General features: G+C 41.6%; 1 protein-coding gene across 4 annotated transcripts in view; it reads left to right on the forward strand.

Annotated features, from left to right (window-relative positions):
- The window catches only part of ULK2 (unc-51 like autophagy activating kinase 2), a 134,186-nt gene that overhangs the window by 20,960 nt on the left and 88,189 nt on the right, over positions 1–25,037 (forward strand). For 3 of the 4 annotated variants that reach the window (XM_055137982.1, XM_055137983.1, XM_055137984.1), the window contains 9 exons: positions 1,132–1,164; positions 2,528–2,564; positions 8,921–9,094; positions 9,882–9,955; positions 12,231–12,332; positions 13,621–13,679; positions 15,700–15,782; positions 23,386–23,433; positions 23,738–23,826. In XM_055137982.1, coding sequence (XP_054993957.1) covers positions 1,132–1,164; positions 2,528–2,564; positions 8,921–9,094; positions 9,882–9,955; positions 12,231–12,332; positions 13,621–13,679; positions 15,700–15,782; positions 23,386–23,433; positions 23,738–23,826 — 699 coding nt within the window. The remainder of the gene's footprint in view (positions 1–1,131; positions 1,165–2,527; positions 2,565–8,920; positions 9,095–9,881; positions 9,956–12,230; positions 12,333–13,620; positions 13,680–15,699; positions 15,783–23,385; positions 23,434–23,737; positions 23,827–25,037) is intronic. The other variant, XM_055137985.1, reaches the window with a different exon arrangement.

Genomic DNA, 25,037 nt, shown 5'->3' on the forward strand with positions numbered 1-25,037 from the left:
GGCGGGTTGAGGGTGTGCCTTCTGGGGTCAGGGGTGGGTTGGGAGTTGGGATGGAGCTTCCCAGTTCCAGTGCCCCCATGCGGTTTGGAGAAATAGTCCTTCCTGGTCCCCGCATACCAGAGCCATGTTAGTAGAAGCTCATTGATTCCATCTGGAGGAGGTGGGGAGACTGCACTTTCTCCATCTTGGCCCCAATGTTACGTTTTAAACTAAAACATTTTTTTTTTTTTTTTTTTGCATCACGTACTGGCATTACTCAGGGTTTACTCCTGGCATTGTGCTTAGGGATCACTCCTAATAGTGCTCAGGGAACCATCGGGAATGATCGGGAGATTGAATCTGGGCCTGCAGCATGCAAGGCGAGTGCCTTGCTTCTTACACTGTGGCTCCAGTACCAGTTGCTATTTATTTTTTGTTCATGGGCCATATCTGCTATGCTCAGGATTTAATCCTGGCTGTGTGCTTAGGGATCCTGGCAGTGCTCAGGGGACCATATGGGATGATGCATATCGAGCCCAGGTCAGTGACTTGAAAGGCAAATGCCTCACCTGCTTTACTATCATGTGGCCTCAGTTGCTGTTTATTTGTTTGTTTTTGGGATACACCCAGCTGTGTTCAGGGCTTACTCCTGGCTCTGTACTTAGGGATCACTCCTGGTGGGCTTGACATCTATATAGGATGCTGAGGTGGTGGGGGGAGAGGAGACAGAGGGAAAGGGAGGGTGAGGGGGGGACAGAGTAAAGGCATAAGCCTTGCACTTGACTCATCCCACTTTGATCCCTGGCACCCCATATGGTCCTCTGAGTACCAGGAGTGATCCCTGAGCATCACTGAGTGTAGCCCAAAGTGTAGAGGAAAAAATGAATAGTGTGATTTTGTTTCATTTACTTTTGGTACCAGGGATTAAGCATAGGCCCTCGTATATGGAAAGAATGCACTCTACCATGAGCCATTCCCTGGCCTCATTTTACTTTATTAGTAATGAAAATATCAAATGTGCAGAAAGATAATGTAAGCTAATAACCTACAAGATTTAGTATTTATGTTTATATGGTGTTTTTGTTAACTATCATTTAAAAATTGCAATAATTTTTTCTATCATTTAAATGATCTTAAATATTTATTTTTCAGGAATTACCCAACTCTGTCTTTCTGGTGATGGAGGTAGGTGTTACCATACAAACCTCTGTTTGGTGTCGGGTTAAACCCAGGCCCCACACAGCTGAAGCATGCACTCTACCACTGAGTCATATCCCCGGCCCTCCAAGCTTCTGTTTTATTTATTTCAATTGCTTTTAATATGAACTTTAAAATGGTAAGTAGACTTAATTAAAATTTTGAATTATTTTAAAAAGTTGATTCAGGATTTAGCTCTTTACAAGAAATATAAAATTAAAACTTTTTATTTAATTGTGTTCTTCACACTTGATTTATTTATGTACAAGTGCTCTTTCACTTAAAATGAACTGATTGTGGATTGCATTAATTTGTTTGTTTTTGGGCCACACACTTGGTGGTACTCAGGGCTTACAACTGAGTTTAGAGCCAGGGCTTGGGGGACCAAATAGGGTGTCAGGAATCAAACCTACATTGGCCGTGTGCAAGGCCCCCTGCATTATCTTTCTGACCCCAAGATTATATTGAATCTTCAATTTCCACAATATGGACGATTCTTAAGAAATTAGAAGTTGAGCTCCCATTTGACCCAGCAATACCACTTCTGGGAATATATCCCAGAGAAGCAAAAAAGTATAGTAGAAATGACATCTGCACTTATATGTTCATCGCAGCACTGTTTACAATAGCCAGAATCTGGAAAAAACCCGAGTGCCCTAGAACAGATGACTGGTTGAAGAAACTTTGGTACATCTATACAATGGAATACTATGCAGCTGTTAGGAAAAATGAGGTCATGAATTTTGCATATAAATGGATCAGCATGGAAAGTATCATGCTAAGTGAAATGAGTCAGAAAGAGAAAGACAGACATAGAAAGATTGCACTCATCTGTGGAATATAGAATAACAGAGTAGGAGACTAACACCCAAGAATGGTAGAAATAAGTACCAGGAGGTTGGCTCCATGGCTTGGAGGCTGGCCTCACATTCTGGGGAGAGGGCAATTCAGAGAAGGGAACACCAAGTAAAATGTGGTCGGAGGCCATGTGGGGGAAGGGTGATGCGTGCCGAATGTAGACTAGAGACCGAACACAATGGCCACTCAACACCTTTATAGCAAACCACACCACCTAATTAGAGAGAGAGAACAGAAGGGAATACCCTGCCACAGTGGCGGGGTGGGGTGGGGGGAGATGGGACTGGGGAGGTGGGAGGGATGCTGGGTTTACTGGTGGTAGAGAATGGGCACTGGTGAAGGGATGGGTTCTCGAACTTTGTATGAGGGAAACATGAGCACAAAAATGTATAAATTTGTAACTGTACCCTCACGGTGATTCACTAATTAAAAATAAATAAATTTAAAAAAAAACTTCAATTTCCTTATTATAATTACTTTTTCTTTTCTATAGTATTGCAATGGTGGAGACCTCGCAGATTATTTGCAAGGTAATTGTGTGAGTGTGTTTGGTTGTGTGTATGTGTGTGTTTAAAAAAATAGAACTGCAATTTGTTAATCCTGAGTTATTTCAGAAATCTTAATATATATTCTGTACATAAACATTCACAAATAATTGTATATTCGCTTAGTTGTGGTTATTAGGTTGCCTGATACACTTTCATTTCTTTCAAAATTAAGGGAAAAAATGGAAAAAAGTCAGCCAAGAATATATTAATGTACATTTTTTTTTGGTAAGTTAATAAAACAAAACAGTTTTCAGTTTCCCAACTACCAAGCCAAAAATAGCTCCTGAGCACTGCTGGGTGTGGCCCTAGAACCAAACCAAACAAAAATCCAAAACCAACCTCCAAAAAACCTCCTGAAGGATTATAGGTAACACTGAAATTATTTTGAGACATAGACAAGATTTTAGTACTATACTTGAATTTCCATGTTCAAAATGTATATTTGTAGGATAGAAAGCATTCAGGTCAGTCGTGGCCTTTCAAAGGTGTTGTTATAGTTGTTATTGGTGCGTGGGGGGGTTGGGTCACAGCTGGTAGTGTTTTGGGCTTCTGGTTTTCTGTTTGGGGAGCACTTCCAGAGGGACTCAGGGGGCCAAAGACGTTGCTGGGGATAAAACCAGGGTTGACTGTGTGTAAGGCTTAAACTCTGTTATGACTCAAGCCCCCCAAATACCTGTGCAATCACGCTAGGCCATTCAAAGTATTTCAAAAAACCAAATGTTAGATGAGACCTGAATCCACTTGTTTACTGCTTAAAAATGTAAAAGGAAATGAGCTGAAAAATTTATAACCGATGATGTAGATGTTGGCAATAAGATGTACACATAATGGGAATATATATAGTTTACAAAAGAGAAACAACGTGTTACAAATGTTAAATTTGTAGTTTTCCTAGTAATCTGGGAGTGAAATTTAAAATGAGATATTAGGGGCTGGAGTGATAGTACAGTGGGTAGGGCGTTTACCTTGCACGCGGCCAAACGGGTTCAATTCCCAGCATCCCACATGGTCCCCTGAAATAAAATGAGATATGAAAAATCTCAAAAATAATTTATGGGACCTTCCAAGTGGAGGGATGGGCTCAGGGGCTAGGGGTAGAGGGACCACTTCCAGCAATTATTGGTTAACTGGGCCGAGGTTTAGGTTCAGTCTGGGGCTCTAGGATGTGGGGCTGTTTGGGCCCTGCAATCCTGAGGACCACATGGTCCCACTTTAGTACTGTGTGGGGGCCTCTAGGGCTGCACCCCCAAGTGGTTTAACCCAGGTGAGGCATGTACCTTGTCTTGCTGCAGTCTAACTCTTGTACTAGCTCATCGACCCTTCTCCCCCCTTTTTTTTTTGCTATTGTTTTGATGAGAAAAGATTATACTCATAACTGATTATAGTGCTTACACATTAGGTTGTGGTGCCAGGAGCTTCAGCTGGCAGAGCTACGAGCATATATTCATAAGTGGAGGACATGGGGATTGAACTCATGTCTTACCCATATACTTACTTACTTTACTTACTGAATCATTCCCCAGGCAATCAAGATATCAAAAGTATTTATTATGTAAACTGGTATAAAAGTTTTTTAACGTGCATTATTTATTAGTGAATATAATGCAGTTCAACAGGTACTTTCATTCACTGCTGGTGAAAGAGTTTTAAGTTGAAGACAATCAGCTTCTACATTCTTGGCCGGTCTCTGAATCTTGGGTTTCTTGACAGTCATGGTAATCCAGTTAAAATACTGGTCCTCTGGGGTTAGATTGAGTAACATGTTATCAGTTTAGATCCCTCATTAGAGTCTCAGTTTCTTTCATTAACAAAAGTCCTCTTCACTTGTTACGAGAACTGTTACTGGTTTTATAGCTGTAAATTCTCTTCTCTAACAGTTTTGTCCAGGCATTGAGCTCTGTAGTCTGCTTTCCGGAGTAGCAGTTAGGAAACTGGAGTGAGGGGATGAGAAGCTTACATGTTGGAGGAAGCGAGCACAGTTTACAGTGAGAATAGTTTGCAGCTACTTACATCAAGTGTAGTATGACTTGCTTAACCTCTTTCTGGCCCTCCTCTGCATGAGGGGATCTCTTGGAGTTTAAAAGCATTTGTAGGGGCTGGAGCAATAGTGCAGTGGATAGGGTGTTCGCCTTGTATGCGGGTTTGATTCCCAGCATCCCATATGGTCCCCCGAACCCTGAGCATCGCCAGGAATAATTCCTGAGTGCAGAGCCAGGAGTAACCCCTGAGCATCGCCAGGTGTGACCCAAAAAGAAAAAAAAAAGTCTGATCTGAGAGGTGGTAAATATAAGATTACATGTGGCTTTTGAACTCTTGATAGGAAGAAAAGACTGATTAAAAATTTTTTTTATGAGATTAAAAGTTGAAATTACATTTTAAATATAATGCTTTGCACAGGGAGTTCTAGGTTCAGTCCCCAACATTGCGTACCTTTCCTAAACACCAAGCTGTTTGTAGTGAAGAAGTATGGGGTACAACTGAATTGGAGCGCACTGGTCTCCAGTGTCTGAAATATAAAGCTGGGAGTAGGGGGATATCTGGTACATCATCATTATTGTTATTATTATTATTAGGTTTTTGAGCCACACCTGTTGATGCTCAGGGGCTACTCCTGGCTCTGCACTCAGGAATCAATCCCTGGTGGTGCTCACGGCACCATATGGGGTGCTGGGAATCGAACCTATTTTGGGTGTGTGCAAGGCAAATGCCGTATCTGCTTTATGATTTCTCTGGCCCCATAGGTGCATATTGCAACACCAGTTCTTTGGTCCTTTTATTTGCTTCAGTAAAGTACCTTTCGCATTTTAAAAATAAAGCATATTCCATCAATTGCAAGTTTTTTTTTGTTTTGTATTTTGCCTTTGGGCTATACCTGGTGGTGCTCAGGAGTTACTCCTAGCTCTACACTCAGGGATCACTGCTCGTGGTGCTTGGGGACCATATGCGATGCTGGGAATCAAACCTGGGTCAGCTGTGTGTGTAAGGCAAGTGTCTTACCTGCTGTACTATTGCTTTGGCCTCAAATTGCAAGTTTAAAATGAAGGAGATTCTGAATTAATTATTAAGTGCTACTGTAATGTTTCTAGCAAAATGTCATAATTGTGATAGCTTTTGCTTTGTGGATAGATCTGGAGAACATGGTGTTGACTAAACTCAGTCTATCAGAGAGTGATAGACACAGAATTAGACACAGAATGATCTCTCATGTGGGTATAGAGAAGCATAGGAGGGAGTAACAAATGCCCAGTGACAAATGCCTCAGCAGACGCTGAGGACTGATTGGTCTTCGGTAGGAACTACCCCACAACTGCAGGAAGTGGGACACGGTGGCAAGAGGACACGGGAGAGTCATGGGGTGAAGTGATAACTCTGGTTGATGGTATGGTACTGGGGTGTGTTGTGCATGAATTAGTATGAATAACAGTATTGTAAATCATAGTGCCTGGAATTTAAAAAGTTTGACAATTTACTCTTAGACTGACTTTCAAGGGTATTTTGTTTGGGGCTATACCTGACAATGCTCAGGGGTTACTTCTAGCTCTGTACTCAGAAATTACTTCTGGTGGTACTCAGGAGACCATATGGGATGCCTTGGGTCGAACTCCAGTACTATTGCTCCAGCCCCATGACTTTAAAGTTTTTATTCATTCAAAAAAATTTGGGGGGCTGGAGTGATAGCACAGCCGGTAGGGCGTTTGCCTTGCACACGGCTGACCCGGGTTCAAATCCCAACATCTCATATGGTCCCCCGAGCATTGCCAGGAATAATTCCTGAGTGCAGAGCCAGGAGTAACCCCTGTGCATCGCCGGGTGTGACCCAAAAACCAAAAAAAAAAAAAATTTGGTATTGGCAGTGCCTCTAAAATATTGAACTTTTGACATGGGGATATTAATTTTTGGGGTTGTGTTGAAAAGTACATATACTCTATTTGTAGAATTTGTATAGTTGCATCTCCAACAGCTGAATCTAGACCCTCTTACCATGGGAATTGGGATTTGGAGTCAATAAAAATTTCAAGTATGTCAAAGTGTGTCTTTGGACAGAGGTACAAGTTATGAGTAGCTACAATCAATAAAATAATATTTTTTAGTCCTAGAATGAAGTAAAATGTTGTTAAATTTACCCTAAAACTATAACACTTGTTCAAAGTATTGATACTTTTATTTATACATGAAAAGATAATAAAACATTGTTTTAGAGTTGTATGCAAAAGCACGTTCACAAAGGATTTGAAAGGCTTATGGATATTAAATCCCTAATGTCGATTCAAGATATTACACTTGTGAATTTTATATCCATTGTAGCAAAAAGTACTTACTAAATTTGAGTACATATTATGTCCTAGGCTTTTGAGCATTTAAGAAAAATTTTTGAATGTTAAAAGAATTAAAAAAAATCTTTATTAAATATGCTGTTTAAGTTCACCATTAGAACAACCCAATGTCATTTTTTTTTTTTTTTGCTTTTTGGGTCACACCTGGCAATGCACAGGGGTTACTCTTGGCTCTGCACTCAGGAATCTCCCCTGGCGGTGCTCAGAGGACCATATGGGATGCTGGGAATCGAACCCGGGTCGGCCGCGTGCAAGGCAAACGCCCTACCCGCTGTGCTATCACTCCAGCCCCAACCCAATGTCATTTTTATAGATGAAAAAATGGGAATAGAGGAGCATTTTCCAGAATCACATATTAAGTGGAGCTGAGATTTAAAAAAAACACAGTCTGACTCTAAACCAGGCTGTTTCATGTTTCAGCATCCATATAGGAATGCTGTAGAATTTAATAAATAATGACTTCTCTTAAGTAATATTTATGCTATCCCTTAATTTTTTTGTGGTTCTAGAGATTGAGCCCAGTTCTCATGCATGCAAGGTGTGCTTTACAGCTGAGCCACACCACTGGCTCTCATACTAACCCTTTACAGTAGTGAAGACAAGCTAGTATTTCCTCAGAAAGGTCATTTAGTATGAATGATGCCATTCGGGGCCATGGGAGAGACTGAAGAGGAGAAACGTGGTGGCACAGATCCCTGACAAATGGTGGTAAGGTTCAGGGCTCTCCAAGGATTTCACCTGTTTTTAATTTGTGTGCATGTAAATGACTGAAATTAAATAATTTATCCCAGATAAATTTATCTCAGACTAGTATGAAGAGACATTTATTCAAGATATTTTACTTATATAAACTTGTATTTGGGTTGTTGAGAGGCCCTCACATTTGTTTAGTATCTTTTAAGTTCTGAATATTGTGGGTACCGTTAGCAGTAAAATAGGACAAGAGGGGTTGGAGAGATCATACAGAAGGTAGGGCATTTGCTTTGCACGTGGCTGACCTAGGTTTGATCCTCAGCATCCCATTTGGTTCCCTGAGCACTGCCAGGAGTAACCCCTGAGCACCGCCAGGTGTGGCCCCCAAACAAAGAAAAACAACAAAAAACAGGACAAGAAAAATGGAAACTAATGAAAACAAAAAATGCAAATACAAATCTATTTTCTTTGCAACCGTTAAAAATTTTTGAGAAGGGGCTAGAAAGATATTACAGAAGGTAAGGCACTGGCCTCTCACTCTTCTTGGCACCCCATATGGCCCCTGGAGCCCCACCAGGAGGAATTGCTGGGCAAAGAGCCAAGAGTAACTTTTTTTTTTTTGCTTTTTTTTTTTGGGGGGGGGTCACACCCAGCGATGCTCAGGGGTTACTCCTGGCTTTGCACTCAGGAGTTACTCCTGGCGGTGCTTGGGGGACCATATGGGATGCCGGGGATCGAACCCGGGTCGGCCGCGTGCAAGGCAAACGCCCTACCCGCTGTGCTATCGCTCAGGCCCCAACCAAGAGTAACTCTTGTGCATTGCCAGCTGTGGCCCAAAACGACAAAAGAAAAACGTTTTTAGTTCTAAAATTTTGGGGATATATGCCATTCCATAGTCCCAGCAACACACACACACACACCCAAAGATTTAAGTTGCTAAAGTAAAAGAATGAGAAGAGGCAAATTCCAGTTTCTATTCTTTCTATGTTGATAACAGTAGCACTCTAGCAGTGTCATCCCATTGTTCATCGATTTGCTTGAGCGGGCACCACTAATGTCTCCATTGTGAGACTTGTTACTGTTTTTGACATATTGAATATACCATGGGTAGCTTTCCAGGCTTTGCCGTGTGGGAGGGATACTCTCGGTAGCTTGCCAGGCTCTCCGAGAGGGATGGAGGAATTGAACCCGGATTGGCAGCGTGCAAGGCCAACGCCCTACCCTATGTTCTATCGTCCAGTCTGTTGATAACAGTATACAATGATATTTGATCTCAGTTGCTAAATATTTGTGACTTTTTTTTTTTACCAGCTAAAGGAACTCTCAGTGAAGATACTATCAGAGTGTTTCTACATCAGATTGCAGCTGCCATGAAAATTCTGCACAGCAAAGGAATAATCCATAGGGATCTCAAACCACAGAATATCTTGCTGTCTTATGCTAATCGCAGAAAATTAAGTGTCAGTGGCATTCGCATCAAAATAGGTGACTATGAGTTGTTTCATAAAAAGGACTTTTTGCAATTACTTAAAAATAATTAGTCGAGCTTTATAAAAATGATGGATCTTAATGATGCACTTTGAGTTAAGTTAGGTACATTTAGATATATGAGCTTCTCTTTCTACATTATTGAAAGTGTATGCTAAATCAGCATGAAAGGGCTCATCAGTCCCAACAGCCTAATCTTAATCAGAGGTAGGCTAATGTATTATGGTTACTGGAGCCAATCCTGGTTCTTACAGTTCATAAAATCTAGCAGATTTTAAGGAGCTCTGTGTAGTTTGGCTTTCATATTTGTTAGCTTTTAATATTCTTGTATCTCAAAATTATTTGAAGAAGTTTGTAATGCTAGATTAAAAAAAATCTTCTTGGTTATTAGAAAAATAGTTTTATTAGCATATTAGGAGATTCCTGGTATTACATAGGTTATGCTTGGTATCTGAAAAAGGAAACGGCAGTGAGTTTCTATACTTAGTACAGATGGTTAATGAGCTATATTAATAAGTCATGTCTTATAGGTATCTTTTTCTGGCAAAGGTTTGTGCTTCTTGGTTAGAAAATTGGTAGAACAATGATTTGTACCATTGGAGATCACTGCTGTTAGCTTATTAAAATTATGGTAGCCGTTCTTTTCTTTGGAGAACAGTCCTGTTCAATAAGCTGTTAAGGTCTTTTTATTCTTTTGTGACCTCTTGTGTCTTGAAGAATCATGATCTGTGTTAAGTGTGAGCAAAGCTATCATTTGTTTTTCTCCTTTTTATTTTTGAAATAGCGGATTTTGGGTTTGCTCGTTACCTACATAGTAACATGATGGCTGCAACACTATGTGGGTCCCCGATGTACATGGTGAGTGTTTGTGTTCTTAAAATGGTTTTAAAGTATGAGCCATAAGCATTGGAATTGAAATATTATGGTGTTGTTTCCAAGTAAGGCGCGATTTCGTATATAGCATGACATGAGAGTTAATATGGTATCAGTAAATACATATTACAGACATCCTTTGCTTTAATACAGTAGTATAAAGTAAAAATAATTTGTTTTCCCATTGGCTTTTATTTTTTAAAAAGATTAATTACTATAGTAGAAATCCTCAATTAAATTTAATTGAAAAGAAGAACTGAGAGTGTCTGGGAGGTAGTTCGGTGGCGGAGCATGTGCTTTCTGTGTGGAAGGCCGGGTGACCCTTGCCCTGTGTGGCTGCACTGTTGCCAGGAGCCGTCCCAGAGCACAGCCAGGAGCATCCCCAAGCAGTAAGGGTTGGCTCCCAAAAACAAAACCATAAAATACAAACAGGGAAGTACAGTCTTGTTATGTTTGATGAGAATGTTAGAAATACTTAAAAAGTTCTTATGTGGGCACCTTAGCTATAAGATACGCTTAATTTTTGTATATTGTCTCAGGAAGACTTTTTTCACGTAGAAGTTTTTTCAATTAGGATAGTGACACACTAAAAGTTGGAAAATCTTAGTTTTTATTTTTTTCTATATCTGTTAGAGTGAAGTTATACATTTCTATTTTTGCTGTTGTTTTGAGGCCACACGTGGCCGTGCTCATTGCTTTAGTGCTGTGGGGTCTCCAGCGGCCATATCTGGGGAGCCCGTGTGTGCTGGGGTCAGACCTGTGCAAACCATGTGCTTTTATCCCGTTGAGACGGCTCCCTGGCCCCAGTTTTCAGAAATGAAATTTCTGAACTATTAAGAAGTAATAAGCCCCAAAACATCTTATTTCAGGAGCTTTAGAATTCTGCAAAGTAAATGAAATTTACTTTTTTTTTTCAAATCTAGGTTTAAAGTGGATTTTTGGGGCCAAAAAAGAACTCAAAAGAGCTCGATATGGCCCCCAAAGAAAAAAATAGCCAAAGTTGTTATTATTTTAAAGAAATGGGGTGGATAGGAAATAGAGAAGAAATTTTAAAAAGTGCTATGTCTGGAAAATACAATTCTGCCATCTTTAAATATATCTGACGTTTCTGATTTTTTTGGCAGGGTATGTGCATGCATGTGTACACAGGGAGGAGGGAGAAAGGGTGGGGGGAAGGAGAGAGAGTGAGAAAGATCGGGGAGGAGGAGGGAGAGAGAGAGAGGGAGGGTGGGGAGAGGAGAGGAGGGGAAGTGGAGGGGAAGGGTTTTCCAAATTTTGTGTGAGAACCCAAGGGGGAGATGCTGCCCAGGCCTGAGATGCTGGGAATTCCCTGGGTTATCCCTGTGGTACCCAGCGCCTCTGGAGCTTTGCCCAGTGATGCTCAGGGGACAATGTGGTACAGGGGATCAAACTGCAATTGGCCATGTACAAGCCATCTCTTATCCCCTGTACTATCTCTGCAACCCTATTTTCTTGGTGTTTGTTTTTAAATTAAAAACATCTACTCAGTATCATGAGTAGATAGCAATCAGTGGTATGTGTATACAAAAAAGAAATAAACATTACCACCCCTTGTTGTAATCTTTTACACGGTTCACAGATCAAAAAGTAAAATAGCCTACAGTATACTGAGTCTCAAATATAGTCCTTGAGTTTTTTTTCCCATACACGAGTATTATGGGCATACTCATATATGCCCAAAACATACCTTTCTGTTGGTCATACCACATGGTTTTTGACAGAATTTACACATCTGATAAAACTTAGTTTCCCTGAAATTTCTTTGGTTGTCTCCTGCTAAGGTTTGTTTCCTGGCAGTGATGAAGACCACCTGCCAATGCCATTGTTGCTACTGTAACTATCAGAGACAGCTTGGTTTTGTGGTTTGGCAAAGTATTAGGCTCCATCACCACAGAGGTTAGAGCTTTTTCCTCCCAACTGTTCTTCTTGCGTCTAAAATTTGAAGATTGGACTTGAGAGACAGTACAGGAAGTAACACTCTCGCCTTGCATGCAGCCAACCTCTGTTCGAATCCTGGGCACTTCATATGGTGCCCTGAGCACTGTCAGGAGCAACCTCTGAGCACAGAGGCAGGAATGGATCCTGAGCATTGCAGGGTATGGCCCTAAGGCCCCAAGCCTCAGCCTGTCTGATTCATTGTGTTCCTTTTAGTAGTTTGTTAGGGTGTGATACTACCAGTTAATATGTGTCGGTTATGTCAATGGCTTCAGGCATGTCTCTTGAATGTTTTTGTCCCCAGGCTCCTGAAGTTATTATGTCTCAACATTATGATGCTAAGGCAGATTTATGGAGCATAGGAACAGTAATATATCAGTGCCTAGTTGGAAAACCACCTTTTCAGGTACCCTGACTTTTCCTTATGTATTCAATTTAACAAAAAATCTCATTTTTCAGTTTTCTTATAAAATGGGGAATATTTGAAAGCAGCGTTTTAGATTCCTTTGTGACTTACTTTCATTTTGTTGTAGGCAGAAATTGTTGTAGTGAGCCAGGTCATTCTTTGCTTTTCCTTTTTGAGTCTACCTTCCCCTTACAATCAAACTGAACAAAGCCTATGTGTTTTCCAGATGGTGAAATTTCACCTTTCAGAGTCAGGGCCCAGTAGTTTGGTGAGACGTGGGCAGTGAATAATATTTGCAGCTTTTTCTGCTGAGCATGATTTGGGGTTCCTGGAATCCAAGCAAAGGCAAAGGCTGGTCTGGGAAGATGAGTGGGAACTGTTGCACAATCTCCATTCCTGTCGCTGCTGCATGAGAGTTAACTGTTCAGGCTGTGGGGAAGTTACTTTGGGTCTTTTTTTCTCTTCTCTCCATTGATATTCTGTAAAAAAATTGCCTTCAGAACATGATCACCATGATTCTTTTTGCATTTATATTGTCCTGTTAGAAAGAGATCTTTGAATCTGAAAACAGGAAGATTGTTTTTACCCAGATTGGTATTTAAGAACCAATGACACAGCCAAGTTAAACTCTTTTTTTTTTTTTTTGGCTTTTTGTGTCACACCCCGCGATGCACAGGGGTTACTCCTGTTTCATGCACTCAGGAATCACCCCTGGCAGTACTCAGGGGACCATATGGGATGCTGGGAATCGAACCCGGGTTGGCTGCATGCAAGGCAAATGCCCTAACCACTGTGCTGTTGCTCTAGCCCCACCAAGTTAAACTCTTAATTTCCAGTTTAGTTTGCATATGGCACAACTTGACTAACACAGCATCTCTCACTGCCCTTTGTTGAAGCACAAGACGCCTCTTTTTGGTTGGAGAGACTGAAATAGTATGCTCGGTTCTCCTTCTTGAGTCTTTGAAGGTCCCAATTGGAGACCATGAAAAAAGTGTACCTAATAGATAGCTTAAGTCACTTCCTGAATGTTGGTTCTTAACCTTTCATTAGTTTTAGGGTGCCTAGAATCTGATTTTACAAAAGACATGTTATTCCCAGATATGCCAAATTTGTACGTACAATTTTATTTAGAGGTTTTGTAAAGTTTTTAGTACTCATATCTCCTTCAGCAGTCCATGACTTTCAAGTTCACAATCTATGTTTTATAGTAAGAATATGAATGTTGATAATATAATTTGAAATTTTTCTCCATGCCTTTTTGAAAATTAAACTGCTTTTCCCCCAATAGGCCAATAGTCCTCAAGATTTAAGAATGTTTTATGAGAAAAACAGAAGCCTAATGCCTAGGTATGTGTTGTTTACACAATAAATGCTACTTGTTTATAACTGGTTATAGTTCTATTTTAAATCATTTTTCCCCCTATTGACAGCAAAGTGAGAGCATTTGTTATAAGAGAAACTGAAAATTCCTAGTGTACCTTTGGTTACCTCTTATGTCCTACATCATATTTTCTCCCTTTTTAAAACATAGTATATATTTGGGGTGGAGAGATAGTATAGCAGGAAGGCACTTGCCTTGCATATGACTGACCTGGATTCGATCCCTGGCATCCCATATGGTCTCCCGAGCTTTCCCAGGAGTAATTCCTGAGTCAGAGCCAGAAATAACCCCTGAACATCACTAGGTGTGTCCACCCAAACAAATAAACAGAAAACTCCCTGCACTCATGGTCTCTGTTTAAATGAGGCAGATGGCAGGAGCACATGCCTGAGTTTGGTCCCCAGCATCACATGACCTCCTTAGCACTAGAGAGCACAGTGTAAACGTCTGTGGGCCTTATCTGTGGGCTCTAGCATTGAACTGTCAGGCTTGCAAGGCCCTGCCGAGTATTGCCTCGAGTCCCTCCTGGACTTCTAAGCATTACTGGGTATGACAGAGGGGAGGGAGACAGGAAGAGGGGGAGGAGGAGGGAGAGGGGATGGGAGATTTAAAAGAAAAGCTTTACATTCATTCTAAGAGGGGAAGCAAATATAAACAATAGATGAGAATAGTACCTGGACATAAAACAGAAAGTTAGTTCCTCTACTCTGTAAAGATAATGTGTCTGCTTGTAAAGATAATGTGTCTGCTTGTGTCTTTCCAAATCTTTCATGCAGATTATTTTACACAGCTTAGTATTTGTGGATACACACTCATACTTCAGTCCAAATCACATCGCACTTTGTGAATTATTCTACATCTTTGACATTTTTTATTCTGCATTATTACCATAGGCTTTGTTCAGTGTCTATGTAAAAATAATATGGAGCAGTGACAATGGCTACAGAGAATCTGTCTTTAGGTATATTGAAATACATACAGTCAGATCCTTGTTGGTTTTTTCTGTGCTGTGAATTGAATCCAGGGCTTCACATGTGTAAGATGTGTTCTGTTCTGCCACTGGGCCTCTTGACTAGCCCTTAGAGCCCAGGGTTTATTTTTTTATTTTGTCAAGCAATATTTAGTGAAATTCGGTGTGTGTGTGTATGTGCACACAGGCACATGTGCACTTGTATTTTGTTAAGAAGAAATGTAGTTACTGAGCTGAGTTCTCACAGTGGACTGTCCCCAGTTCGTGTGGCATGTGAGAGTGCTGCTTTCGCTCAGTTCTCACCAGTGTCACAGATGGGAGCAGGCATATTAACTTGCATTACTTACTTGTCAGATCAGTTCTTTTATTTGTAGCCTTTGTAGCATTTACTCTGTGAATCATGTTTTCCTATTTTTCATTTCTTCATCAGTATCTTTTTCTAATCTGGAATTTCAGAAAGCTTTATTGTTTTTCAATTGTATTTGCCAAGCTGGATCGATCACTCCTGATAGTGCTTGGAGATGATGTGGGGTGCTGGGAATCAAACCTGGTTGACTATGTGTGGCCAGCCTCCTCTCTGCTTGCTGTGCTGTCTCTCTGGCCTCTGATGACATTCATGAAAGGCAGCTGCGTACTTCCCACCCCTCCTCACACTGTACCTCCAGTTAAAGAATGAGTATTATTTTTAAAATTGGGGGGTTTTGGGTCACTCCTGGCTGTGCTCAGGGCTAACTCCTGGCTCTTTCCTCAGCAATTACCCTGGGCAGGCTGTGGGGACTTTATGGGATGCTGGGGGCCAAATCCCAGGTTGGCTGCATGCCAGAAAAATGCCCCTGCTGCTGTGCTCTTGCCTTTCTCCCACAGACCAGGGAGTAAGTGTTTTATCGTGGTCTTTTGGTGTGGGGTGGAGTTGGTATTTGTGAAACAGCATCTACTTTCTCATTTAGCATAATAAAGGCAAAAGTTATATAATGTGTATAAACTCACCACTTAGGTTGCCTTTTTTTCCCTTCCAGTATACCCAGAGAAACATCACCCTATTTGACTAACCTCCTTTTGGGTTTGCTTCAGAGAAACCAAAAGGATAGAATGGATTTTGGTAAGTAATATTTTCAAATTTTTTATGTTTTCTAATTTTGTTATTTTCATTATTAAAATTCTTTATTTTGATTTTCGGGACATAGCAGAGGTGCTCAGGGGTTACTCCTGGCTCTGTGTTCAGGGATTGCTCTGGCAGGGTTTAGGGAACCATCTGGAGTACCTGGGATTGAACCCGGGTCAGCCGTGTGCAAGGCAAATATCCTGCCTACTGTACTCTCTCTCTCTCTCTCTCTCTCTTTCTCTCTGACCCCCATCAAAGTTTTTTTTTTTTATATTTTATAGAAGTGTCAGAAGAAAAATTAATTTACTTTGATTTCTTTCCCTTTCTTCTTATAATGTTTTAGGGCTGTATCACTGTCATCCTGTTGCTCATAGATTTGCTCGAGCGGGCACCAGTAACGTCTCCATTGTGAGACTTGTTACTGTTTTTGGCATATGAATACGCCACGGGTAGCTTGCCAGGCTCTGCCATGCGGGCGGGATACTCTTGGTAGCTTGCTGGGCTCTCCAAGAGTGACGGAGGAATCGAACCCGGGTTGGCCACGTGCAAGGCAAACGCCCTACCAGCTGTGCTATATGCAAATAATGTTTTAGGGCATAGAGTTATAAAATCCCTGTTCTGTAGAACTGTATATTTGAGTGGAAGAGAGATATGAACGATTTGTAGATTACAGTTATAAAATCTTGTTTTATTTCTGGTTGGGGGTGCAGGCACCACACACATTCTGGCATGGTGCTCTGGGTCCCTACTATTTCTGTGTAGGGACCATGTACATGGAATCAAATCTGGGCTTCCCACATGCAAAGCATACACTCTGGCCCTTTGCATTTTCTCCCTGGTTCTAGACTAGTAAGTTTTGTGTGTGGGGTGGGGGAAAAGAGACAAAAGTGCTTTTTTTTTTTTTTTTTTTTTTTTAAGTTTTCAGGCCACGTCTGGAAGTACTCAGGGCTTACTCCTGACTCTGCATTCAGGGATGACTCCTGGAGGGGCTATGGGAACCATGTGGGTGCCAAGTGTAGAACAGGGGTCAGCCCTACCTGTTGTACTGCTGTCCAGTCCCTTCCTGACCTTTTGCTACCTTGAATTTCCGTATTGGCACATTGCTAATTGACATAACTTATTCTGTGACATTTAATATCATGCAGGTATTAAGAGTTAATGGTACATGAGATTATCTTTGTGGCTTTCGTTTGCTTGTTTTTTAATTTTGGCCACACTCAGTGGTGCTTAGGGCTTACTTCAGACTCTGGCGGGCTCAGGGTGACCATATGGGATGCCAGGGATTGAACCCAAGTTGGCCATAGCAAGGCAGGTGCCCTCCCTGCTGCACTGTCTCTCAGGCCCCTAGCCCCTCTTTGTGGTTTATTTTATTTTATTTATTTCTTAATGTATTGGGGGCTCTTTTGGTGACAGGTGAATGAGGCCAATTGTTGTTACTGTTGTTGGCATATCGAATACTCGACGGGTAGCTTGCCAGGCTCTCCAAGAGGGACGGAGGCTTTTAGGGCGGCCTCCAATCGCCCTTAGACGTGTTACCATGGTTCACACTAAATTTGAACCCTATCAAATATGGTATGGGAATAATAGGTATTAAGTGTTTTATGGTGTGTCGCACGGCCTCGAGAGGTCCAGAGAGCAACCTGAAGGGTGGCGGTGTCTGGGTAGTGGATGTAGTGGGGGTGGGCCAGTGAGGTATTTATCTTGGGTAGGGTGGGGCGTCTGGGTTGGACCCCTCCCTCAGATGCCGGGGATTGGAGGAGGCAGACAGAGGATCTTGTTTCCAGGTCTCTTTGAACCTAGAGCTAAGGTCGAAAAGTTCTGCTTACCTGGCTTTGCCGGGCTTCACTCATGCGTGAGGTTCAGCCCAAGTGTCCGGAGAGCAAACTGGAGGGTGGCGATGTCTGGGTAGTGGACACTGGGTCGTATTGCAGCTGAATCTCAACAAGACGATGTTCATGAAAAACGAACTGGTCCCTGAAGCTCCATTTGCTCTCAATGGAACGAACATCTCCGAATGCAGCAGCTATGTGTACCTGGGTCGAGAAATCAACATGAAGAATGACTTGGTGCCAGAACTGTGCAGGAGGAAGAGAACAGCGTGGAACACATTCAAGAACGTCGAAGAGGTGGTTAAGAGAACGAAGAACCTCCGACTCCAGGCACATCTTTTTGATTCCACCGTTCTTCCTGCACTAACATATGCCTCAGAGACCTGGGCCCTCTGCATACAGGATGAGAATGCTATTAGGGTGTCCCAAAGAGGAATTGAAAGAGCTATGCTGGGAATATCATGTCTCACTTAAGTGAGAGAAGGAATCCGGAGTTCTGACCTTCGTCGACGGTCAAAAATCAGGGATGCTGTCCCGTTTGCCAAAGCATCAAAGATCAGATGGGCTGGTCATGTAATGCGATTCAGAGACGACCGTTGGACTAGAGCTGTTACAGACTGGATTCCACGGGATGTCAGAAGACCTCGTGGCCGCCCTCCAGCTAGATGGTCAGATTTCTTCGTCAAATCTCTGAATGAATGATTTGAGGCTCTTTCTGTTCCTGGAGCGAGCAGGTATCATTGGGCTATACTAGCTCGAGACAGGGACAAATGGAGATGTTACTGGCGCCCACTCGAGCAAATCGAAGATCAATAGGACTACAAGTGATACAAGTGATTTATTTATTTATTTTTATTAAGAAATACTGAAAGACTTTAACATAAAGAAAATTACAGATAGTAATAAATCACCATGTATTCATGCACTTGTTTATTTTTAAAATAAAGATAGTGAGGGGCTGGAGTGATAGCACAGCGGGTAGAGCGTTTTCCTTGCACGCGGCCGACCCGAGTTCAAATTCCAGCATCCCATATGGTCCCCTGGGCACCGCCAGGACCTGTGCATCGCAGGGTGTGACCAAAAAAGCTAAAATAAATAAAAAAGATAGTAGGTTCTTTTTTTTAATTTGTTTTTATTTTTTGATGGTTTCAGGGACTGAAGCAGGGTGTGTGTAGGTAGGTATTTAAGTATATGTTTTACTACTGATTCACATTCCTTCTTTTTAGTGTGTTTTATCTTTTGTGATTAGCTGAGGAAATGAAATAAGATTACTGGTTTTTTTTGTATGTTTGTTTTTCAGCGACATTCAGAGGTACTGAGAGGTTCCTCCTGGCTCAGTGCTCAGAAATCTGGTGGTGCTCAGGGAACCAGGTGGTGCTAGAAATCAAACCTGGGACCTCCCACTTACAAAACATTTTGCTCAGTCCATTCACCTTATGTTCTAGCCTACCTCCCAGTGCTGCAGATCAAACCTAGGGGACTGAATCAGAGCCAGGCACTCTGAATCTCCTGTGAAGCTAGATTATCTTTCTTTTCCCTGCTAGTCTCCCCCCTACCCCCAAGGATTTTTATTGTGAAGCCAGTGATGGGAATGTTTCCTCCTCCCCTTCCTCCCTCCTCTTCTTCCTTTGCCTCCTTTTGGGCCATACCCAGCAGTGCAAGTGGCTTTGTATTCAGAGGTCACTCCTAGTGGGGCTCAGGGGACCATATGGAGTGCTGGGAATCAAACCGAGGCTGGCCACATGCTAGATGAGTGCCATGTCCTCTCTTTCTCTTCCTCCCTGGGCTGTACACTGCTTGCTCAGGACTTACTCCTGGCTCTGTGCTCAGGGACCCCTCCTGACTAGGCTTGGTGGACCATAGGGCTTGAACCTGGATTAGCTGCTTGCAAGTCAAGCCTTACCTGTTGTACAATCTCTCTAGCATTTACAGTAATAGTTTGGAATAGAATGATTGAATTTATTATACAAATAGGCTGCTTGTATTTCTTTCTTAAGATAATAATAGTCATATTTCAAATTCTTGCAAGGACTTGATCGCAGTGCTTCATTGGATTGTATCCTTGAGGATGTCACACATTAGAAAACTGCTTCAGACTCTTCAGATGTGCTATGGATGTTTAGAAAATTCACAATTATTACTTTAAATTTTCACTTGTAAAGAATTTATTATAGGGGCTAGGGATGGCGCTCAATGGTAGAGTGCTTATTTTGCATTTGTGAGGCCCTGAGTTGAATCTCTGATACTGCAAAGCAATAATTAAAAAAAATTTTTTTTTAATTTTATTGAATCACCGTGAGTTAGTTACAAGCTTTCATGTTTGGGTTACAATCTCACAATGATCAAACACCCATCCCTCCACCAGTGCACATTCCCCACCACCAATATCTCGAATATACCCCCTCTTTTCCACCCTCCCCCCGCCTCCATGGCAGACAGTATTCCCCATACTCTCTCTCTACTTTTGGGCATTATAGCTTGCAACACAGACACTCAGAGGTCATCATGTTTGGTCTATTATCTACTTTCGGCATGCATCTCCCATCCCAACTGGTTCCTCCAGCCATCATTTTCTTTTTTTTTTTTATTTTTATTTTTATTTATTTTTTTATTTTTTTTTTAATTTTTTTAATTAATTTTTTTTTTTTACAGTTTATTTTTAATTAGTGAGTCAACGTGAGGGTACAGTTACAGATTTATACATTTTTGTGCTCATGTTTCTCCCTTACAAAGTTTGATAACCCATCCCTTCACCAGTGCCCATTCTCCACCACCAGTAAACCCAACATCCCACCCCCCCTTCCCAGTCCCGTCTCCCCCCACCCCACACTGCCACTATGGCAGGGTATTCCCTTTTGTTCTCTCTCTCTGATTAGGTGTTGTGGTTTGCAATAAAGGTGTTGAGTGGCCATTGCGTTCAGTCTCTAGTCTATATTTGGCCCGCATCATCTTTCCCCCACATGACCAACAACCACATTTTACTTGCTGTTCCCTTCTCTGAGTTGCCCAGGATGAGAGAACAGCCTCCAAGCCATGGTGACAACCTCCTGGTACTTATTTCTACTATTCTTGGGTGTTCGTCTTATAGTCTATTATTCTATATTCCACAGATGAGTGCAATCTTTCTATGTCTGTCTCTCTCTTTCTGACTCATTTCACTTAGCATGATACTTTCCATGTAGATCCACTTATATGCAAACGTCATGACCTCATTTTTTCTAACAGCTGCATAGTATTCCATTGTATATATGTACCAGAGTTTCTTCAACCAGTCATCTGTTCTAGGGCACTCGGGTTTTTTCCAGATTCTGCCTATTGTAAACAGTGCTGCGGTGAACATATAAGTGCATATGTCACTTCGACTATACTTTTTGGCTTTTCTGGGATATATTCCCAGCAGTGGTATTGCTGGGTCAAATGGGAGCTCAACCTCAAGTTTTTTGAGAATTGTCCATACTGTTTTCCAAAAGGGCTGAACTAGCCGGCATTCCCACCAGCAGTGTAGAAGGGTCCCTTTCTCCCCACATCCTCTCCAACAGCGGTTGCTTTTGTTCTTTTGGATGTGTGCTAGCCTCTGTGGTGTGAGGTGGTATCTCAAAGTTGTTTTGATCTGCATCTCTCTGATGATTAGTGATGTAGAGCACTTTTTCATGTGTCTTTTGGCCATTCGTATCTCTTCCTTGGTAAAGTTTCTGTTCATTTCTTCGCCCCATTTTTTGATGGGGTTGGATGTTTTCTTCTTGTAGAGTTCAACCAGTGCTTTATATACCCTTGATATCAACCCCTTATCTGATGTGTATTGTGTAAATATCCTTTCCCATTCTGTAGATAGTCTTTGTATTCTGGTCGCTGTTTCTTTTGCTGTGCAGAAGCTTTTTAGTTTAATGTAGTCCCATTTGTTGATCTCTGTTTTTACTAGATTGCTTAGTTCCGTGTCATCTTTGAAGATACCTTTATCTTCAATATCCTGGAGGGTTTTGCCTACCTTGTCTTCAATGTACCTTATGGTTTGTGGTCTGATGTTGAGGTCTTTAATCCATTTTGATCTGACTTTTGTGCATTCCAGCCATCATTTTCTTAGTGATCCCTTCTCTATTCCATCTGCCTTCTCCCCTCTGCTCATGAAGCAGTCTTCCAGCTATGGGGCAATCCCCCTGGCCCTTGTATCTACTGTCCTTGGTGTCAGCCTCATGTGATGTTATTCTTTACTACACAAATGAGTGCAGTCCCTCTATGTCTGTATCTCTTTTTCTGACTCATTTCACTTAGCATGATACTCTTCATGTCTACCCATTTATAAGCAAATTTCATGACTTCATCTCTCCTAACAGCTGCATAGCATTCCATTGTGTAGATGTACTAAAGTTTCTTTAACCAGTCGTCTGTTTTAGGGCACTTGGGTTGTTTCCATATTTTGGCTGTTATGAACAGTGCTGCAATGAATATATAGGTACAGATGTCATTTCTACTGTGCTCTTTTGCATCCTTGATATATATTCCCAGAAGTGGTATTGCAGGGTCATATGGAAGCTCAATTTCTAGTTTTTGAAGGACTGTCCATATTGTTTTCCAGAAAGTCTGGACCAGTCAGCATTCCCACCAACAGTGAAGGAGCGTTCCTTTTTCCTCACATCCACTCCAGCATTGGTTGCTTTTGTTCTTTTGAATGTGTGCCAGTCTCTGTGGTGTGAGATGATAGCTCATTGTTGTTTTGATTTGCATCTCCCTGATGACTAGCATGTGGAGCATTTTTTCATGTGCCTTTTGGCCATCTGTATTTCTTTTTTGGAGAAACTTCTCCCCATTTCTTCTCCCCATTTTTTGATGGGGTTGGAGGTTTTTTTCTTACACAATTCTACTAGTGTCTTGTATATCCTTGATATTAATCCCTTATCAGATGGGTATTGGGTAAATATTCTTTCCCATTCTGTGGGCTCTTTCTATATTTTGGTCACTGTTTCTTTTGAAGTGCAGAAGCTTCTTAGTTTAATGTAGTCCTATTTGTTTATGTTTGCTTCTACTTGCATGGTTAGTGCTGTTTCATCCTTAAAGATGCTTTTAGCTTCAGTGTCATGGAAAGTTCTGCCTACATTTTCTTCTATGAACCTTATAGATTCATGTCTGATATTTAGGTCTTTAATCCACTTTGATCTGACTTTTGTGCCTGGCATTAGACAGAGGTCAGAGTTCTTTTTTTTTTGCAGGTAGCTATCCAGTACAAAACAATAATTGTGATCATAATGTTAATAGTAATTTAATTTTAAGAGATGATTTATAAAATTAATTTGCTTCTGCTCTAAAAGAGAATAAAGACCTTAGGCCAGGGAATAAGTCATCCAGGATGTAGAACATGGTTTTGCATGTAGGCAGCCTAGGTTCCCTGCTGACAACGAGTTTGAGCACCACAATAGGGAGGCACCCCTGGTGGGACCCAAATTACACCTCCTCTAAAAAAAAATGGAGGCTTTGGGGGCTGGAGCCATAGCACAGTGGGTAGGGTGTTTGCCTTGCACGCAGCCAACCCGGGTTTGATTCCCAGCATCCCATATTGTCCCCTGAGCACTGCCAAGGGTAGTTCCTGAGAGCAGAGACAGGAGTATCCCCTATGCATTGCTGGGTGTGACCCAAAAAGAAAAAAAGAGGAGGCTTTATGAAGAAGTCAATAATAAATGTTTACTCTCTCAAAGGTAGTATGTAGATTCTATTGAGATGCTTACCCTAACTTCAGGTTCACATCAGTTTAATTGCCGCATTCCTGTTTTTCATTACAGAAGCATTTTTTAGCCATCCTTTTCTCGAGCAAGTTCCAGTAAAAAAGTGTGAGTATTCCCACTCTACCCTTCTTTTTTAAGGGTTCTTGTGAACTTAAGGAAATATTAATATCTAGCATTACAAAAATTTGGGGTACTTCTTGAAATGTACTGAACTTCTGAAAAAATTGTGTTTATTTAATAGCAGTTTTACCTTCCAAATCCAAGTTGAAATAGTAGCATTTTGTTTGTTTTCTCTGTGGAGCTCTAATAAGCAGGAACAAGTGTGGCAAACATACAGATGGAGTTTTCTGTAGACTCTGCATGAAGAAGTCACACTCAGAGTGGCCTCTCTCTCTCATGTCTCCTGCAGCCTGTCCTGTCCCCGTGCCCGTGTCGGCTGGCTCTGTCTCCGGAACCCCCTGTGGCAGCTCTCCATCTTGTCGCTTTGCCTCTCCACCAGTAAGTTCTGGTTTTAATTCAAATAGCTTCAGAGTTAGTAGCACATCTGTTCAGAAGTAGTCTGCTAAGAATGTTGTGAATAGTTTTTCTTTTTTTTTGTGGAGGCCACTCTTGATGGTGCTTGGGTCTGAGTGGGCTCAGGAGGTCAGGGGCCACACCTGTGGTGCCCAAGGTCCACCAGGGCCATATCCAGAGTGCTGGGATGTCTGGAACTAAACCTGAGACCTTGCACTTGGAGGGCTTGTGTTGTATCACTGGACCCCCATTCCTCGATGCTCTTTAAGTATAGGATTTACTAGTGCAACAGAGTCTTAGGGGAAGGAGCATTGTTGTTGGGTCAAGCAAATTTGTATTGGGATCTTTGCCATTATTTATCTGTGTAAACTTAAGAAATGTTCCCTCTCTGAGGCTTTTTCTTCTGGATACAAAGGTGAGCACAGTGTTCTTACATCATCACGCCTGATGGGGCTGAGGATGGTATATTTGCAAACGGAGTACTCATTCGAGGTGGGTAGGTGGTAGTACAACCTGGATGTGATAAACTTCAGTTTGGGTATTTATTTTGCATAGAATTCTTGATGATTATATTAGGTTCTTGTGAACTTAAGGAAATATTAAGTTCACTGATCTAGTCAGATTTCATTGATCTAGTCTCAGTTGTGGCTGTTGACCCTTTTTTAGGTCCATTTACGCAGACAATCTCCTTCCCCTGAGGCTCCCAGGCCATTCCTTCCCTCCAGTGGAAATGCTTCCTTCTGATCTTGAGAAACGCTGGTTGCTGCTCCTTTCTACTCTATTCTCCACCTATTTTACCTTGCCCTTTTTTTACTTTTCTAGACTACTCCTCTCCTAAATTTTTGTTGTAGTCAGAAGGGTTGTGACTTTGAGAATTTCCTGCAGGTTGAAGGTGTTAGGGATCCTGTGTCAATTAACTGTTATTTCCCAGATTAACCTGACATACGTGAATTTCTTGAATTCTCTGGCAGATGGTTGGAAGAACCACAAAAAGTGGTGATTATATGATTAGCAGGATGAAGCAACTCAGATTTAAGAGCACAGTATCTGGCAGTTTCCAAATCTGTTACTTGTTATATTCTCAATGAAAGGTCTCTTAATTTCTCTTAGCCTCTTTCTCATAAGTAAAGTCAGTTTAATACACCTGCTTCAAAAGGTGGTATGTGGGGTATCATATGTGGTGCTCAGGATTGGAT

This window comes from Sorex araneus, chromosome 5 (genome assembly GCF_027595985.1).
Source record: "Sorex araneus isolate mSorAra2 chromosome 5, mSorAra2.pri, whole genome shotgun sequence".
Lineage (NCBI taxonomy): Eukaryota > Metazoa > Chordata > Mammalia > Eulipotyphla > Soricidae > Sorex > Sorex araneus.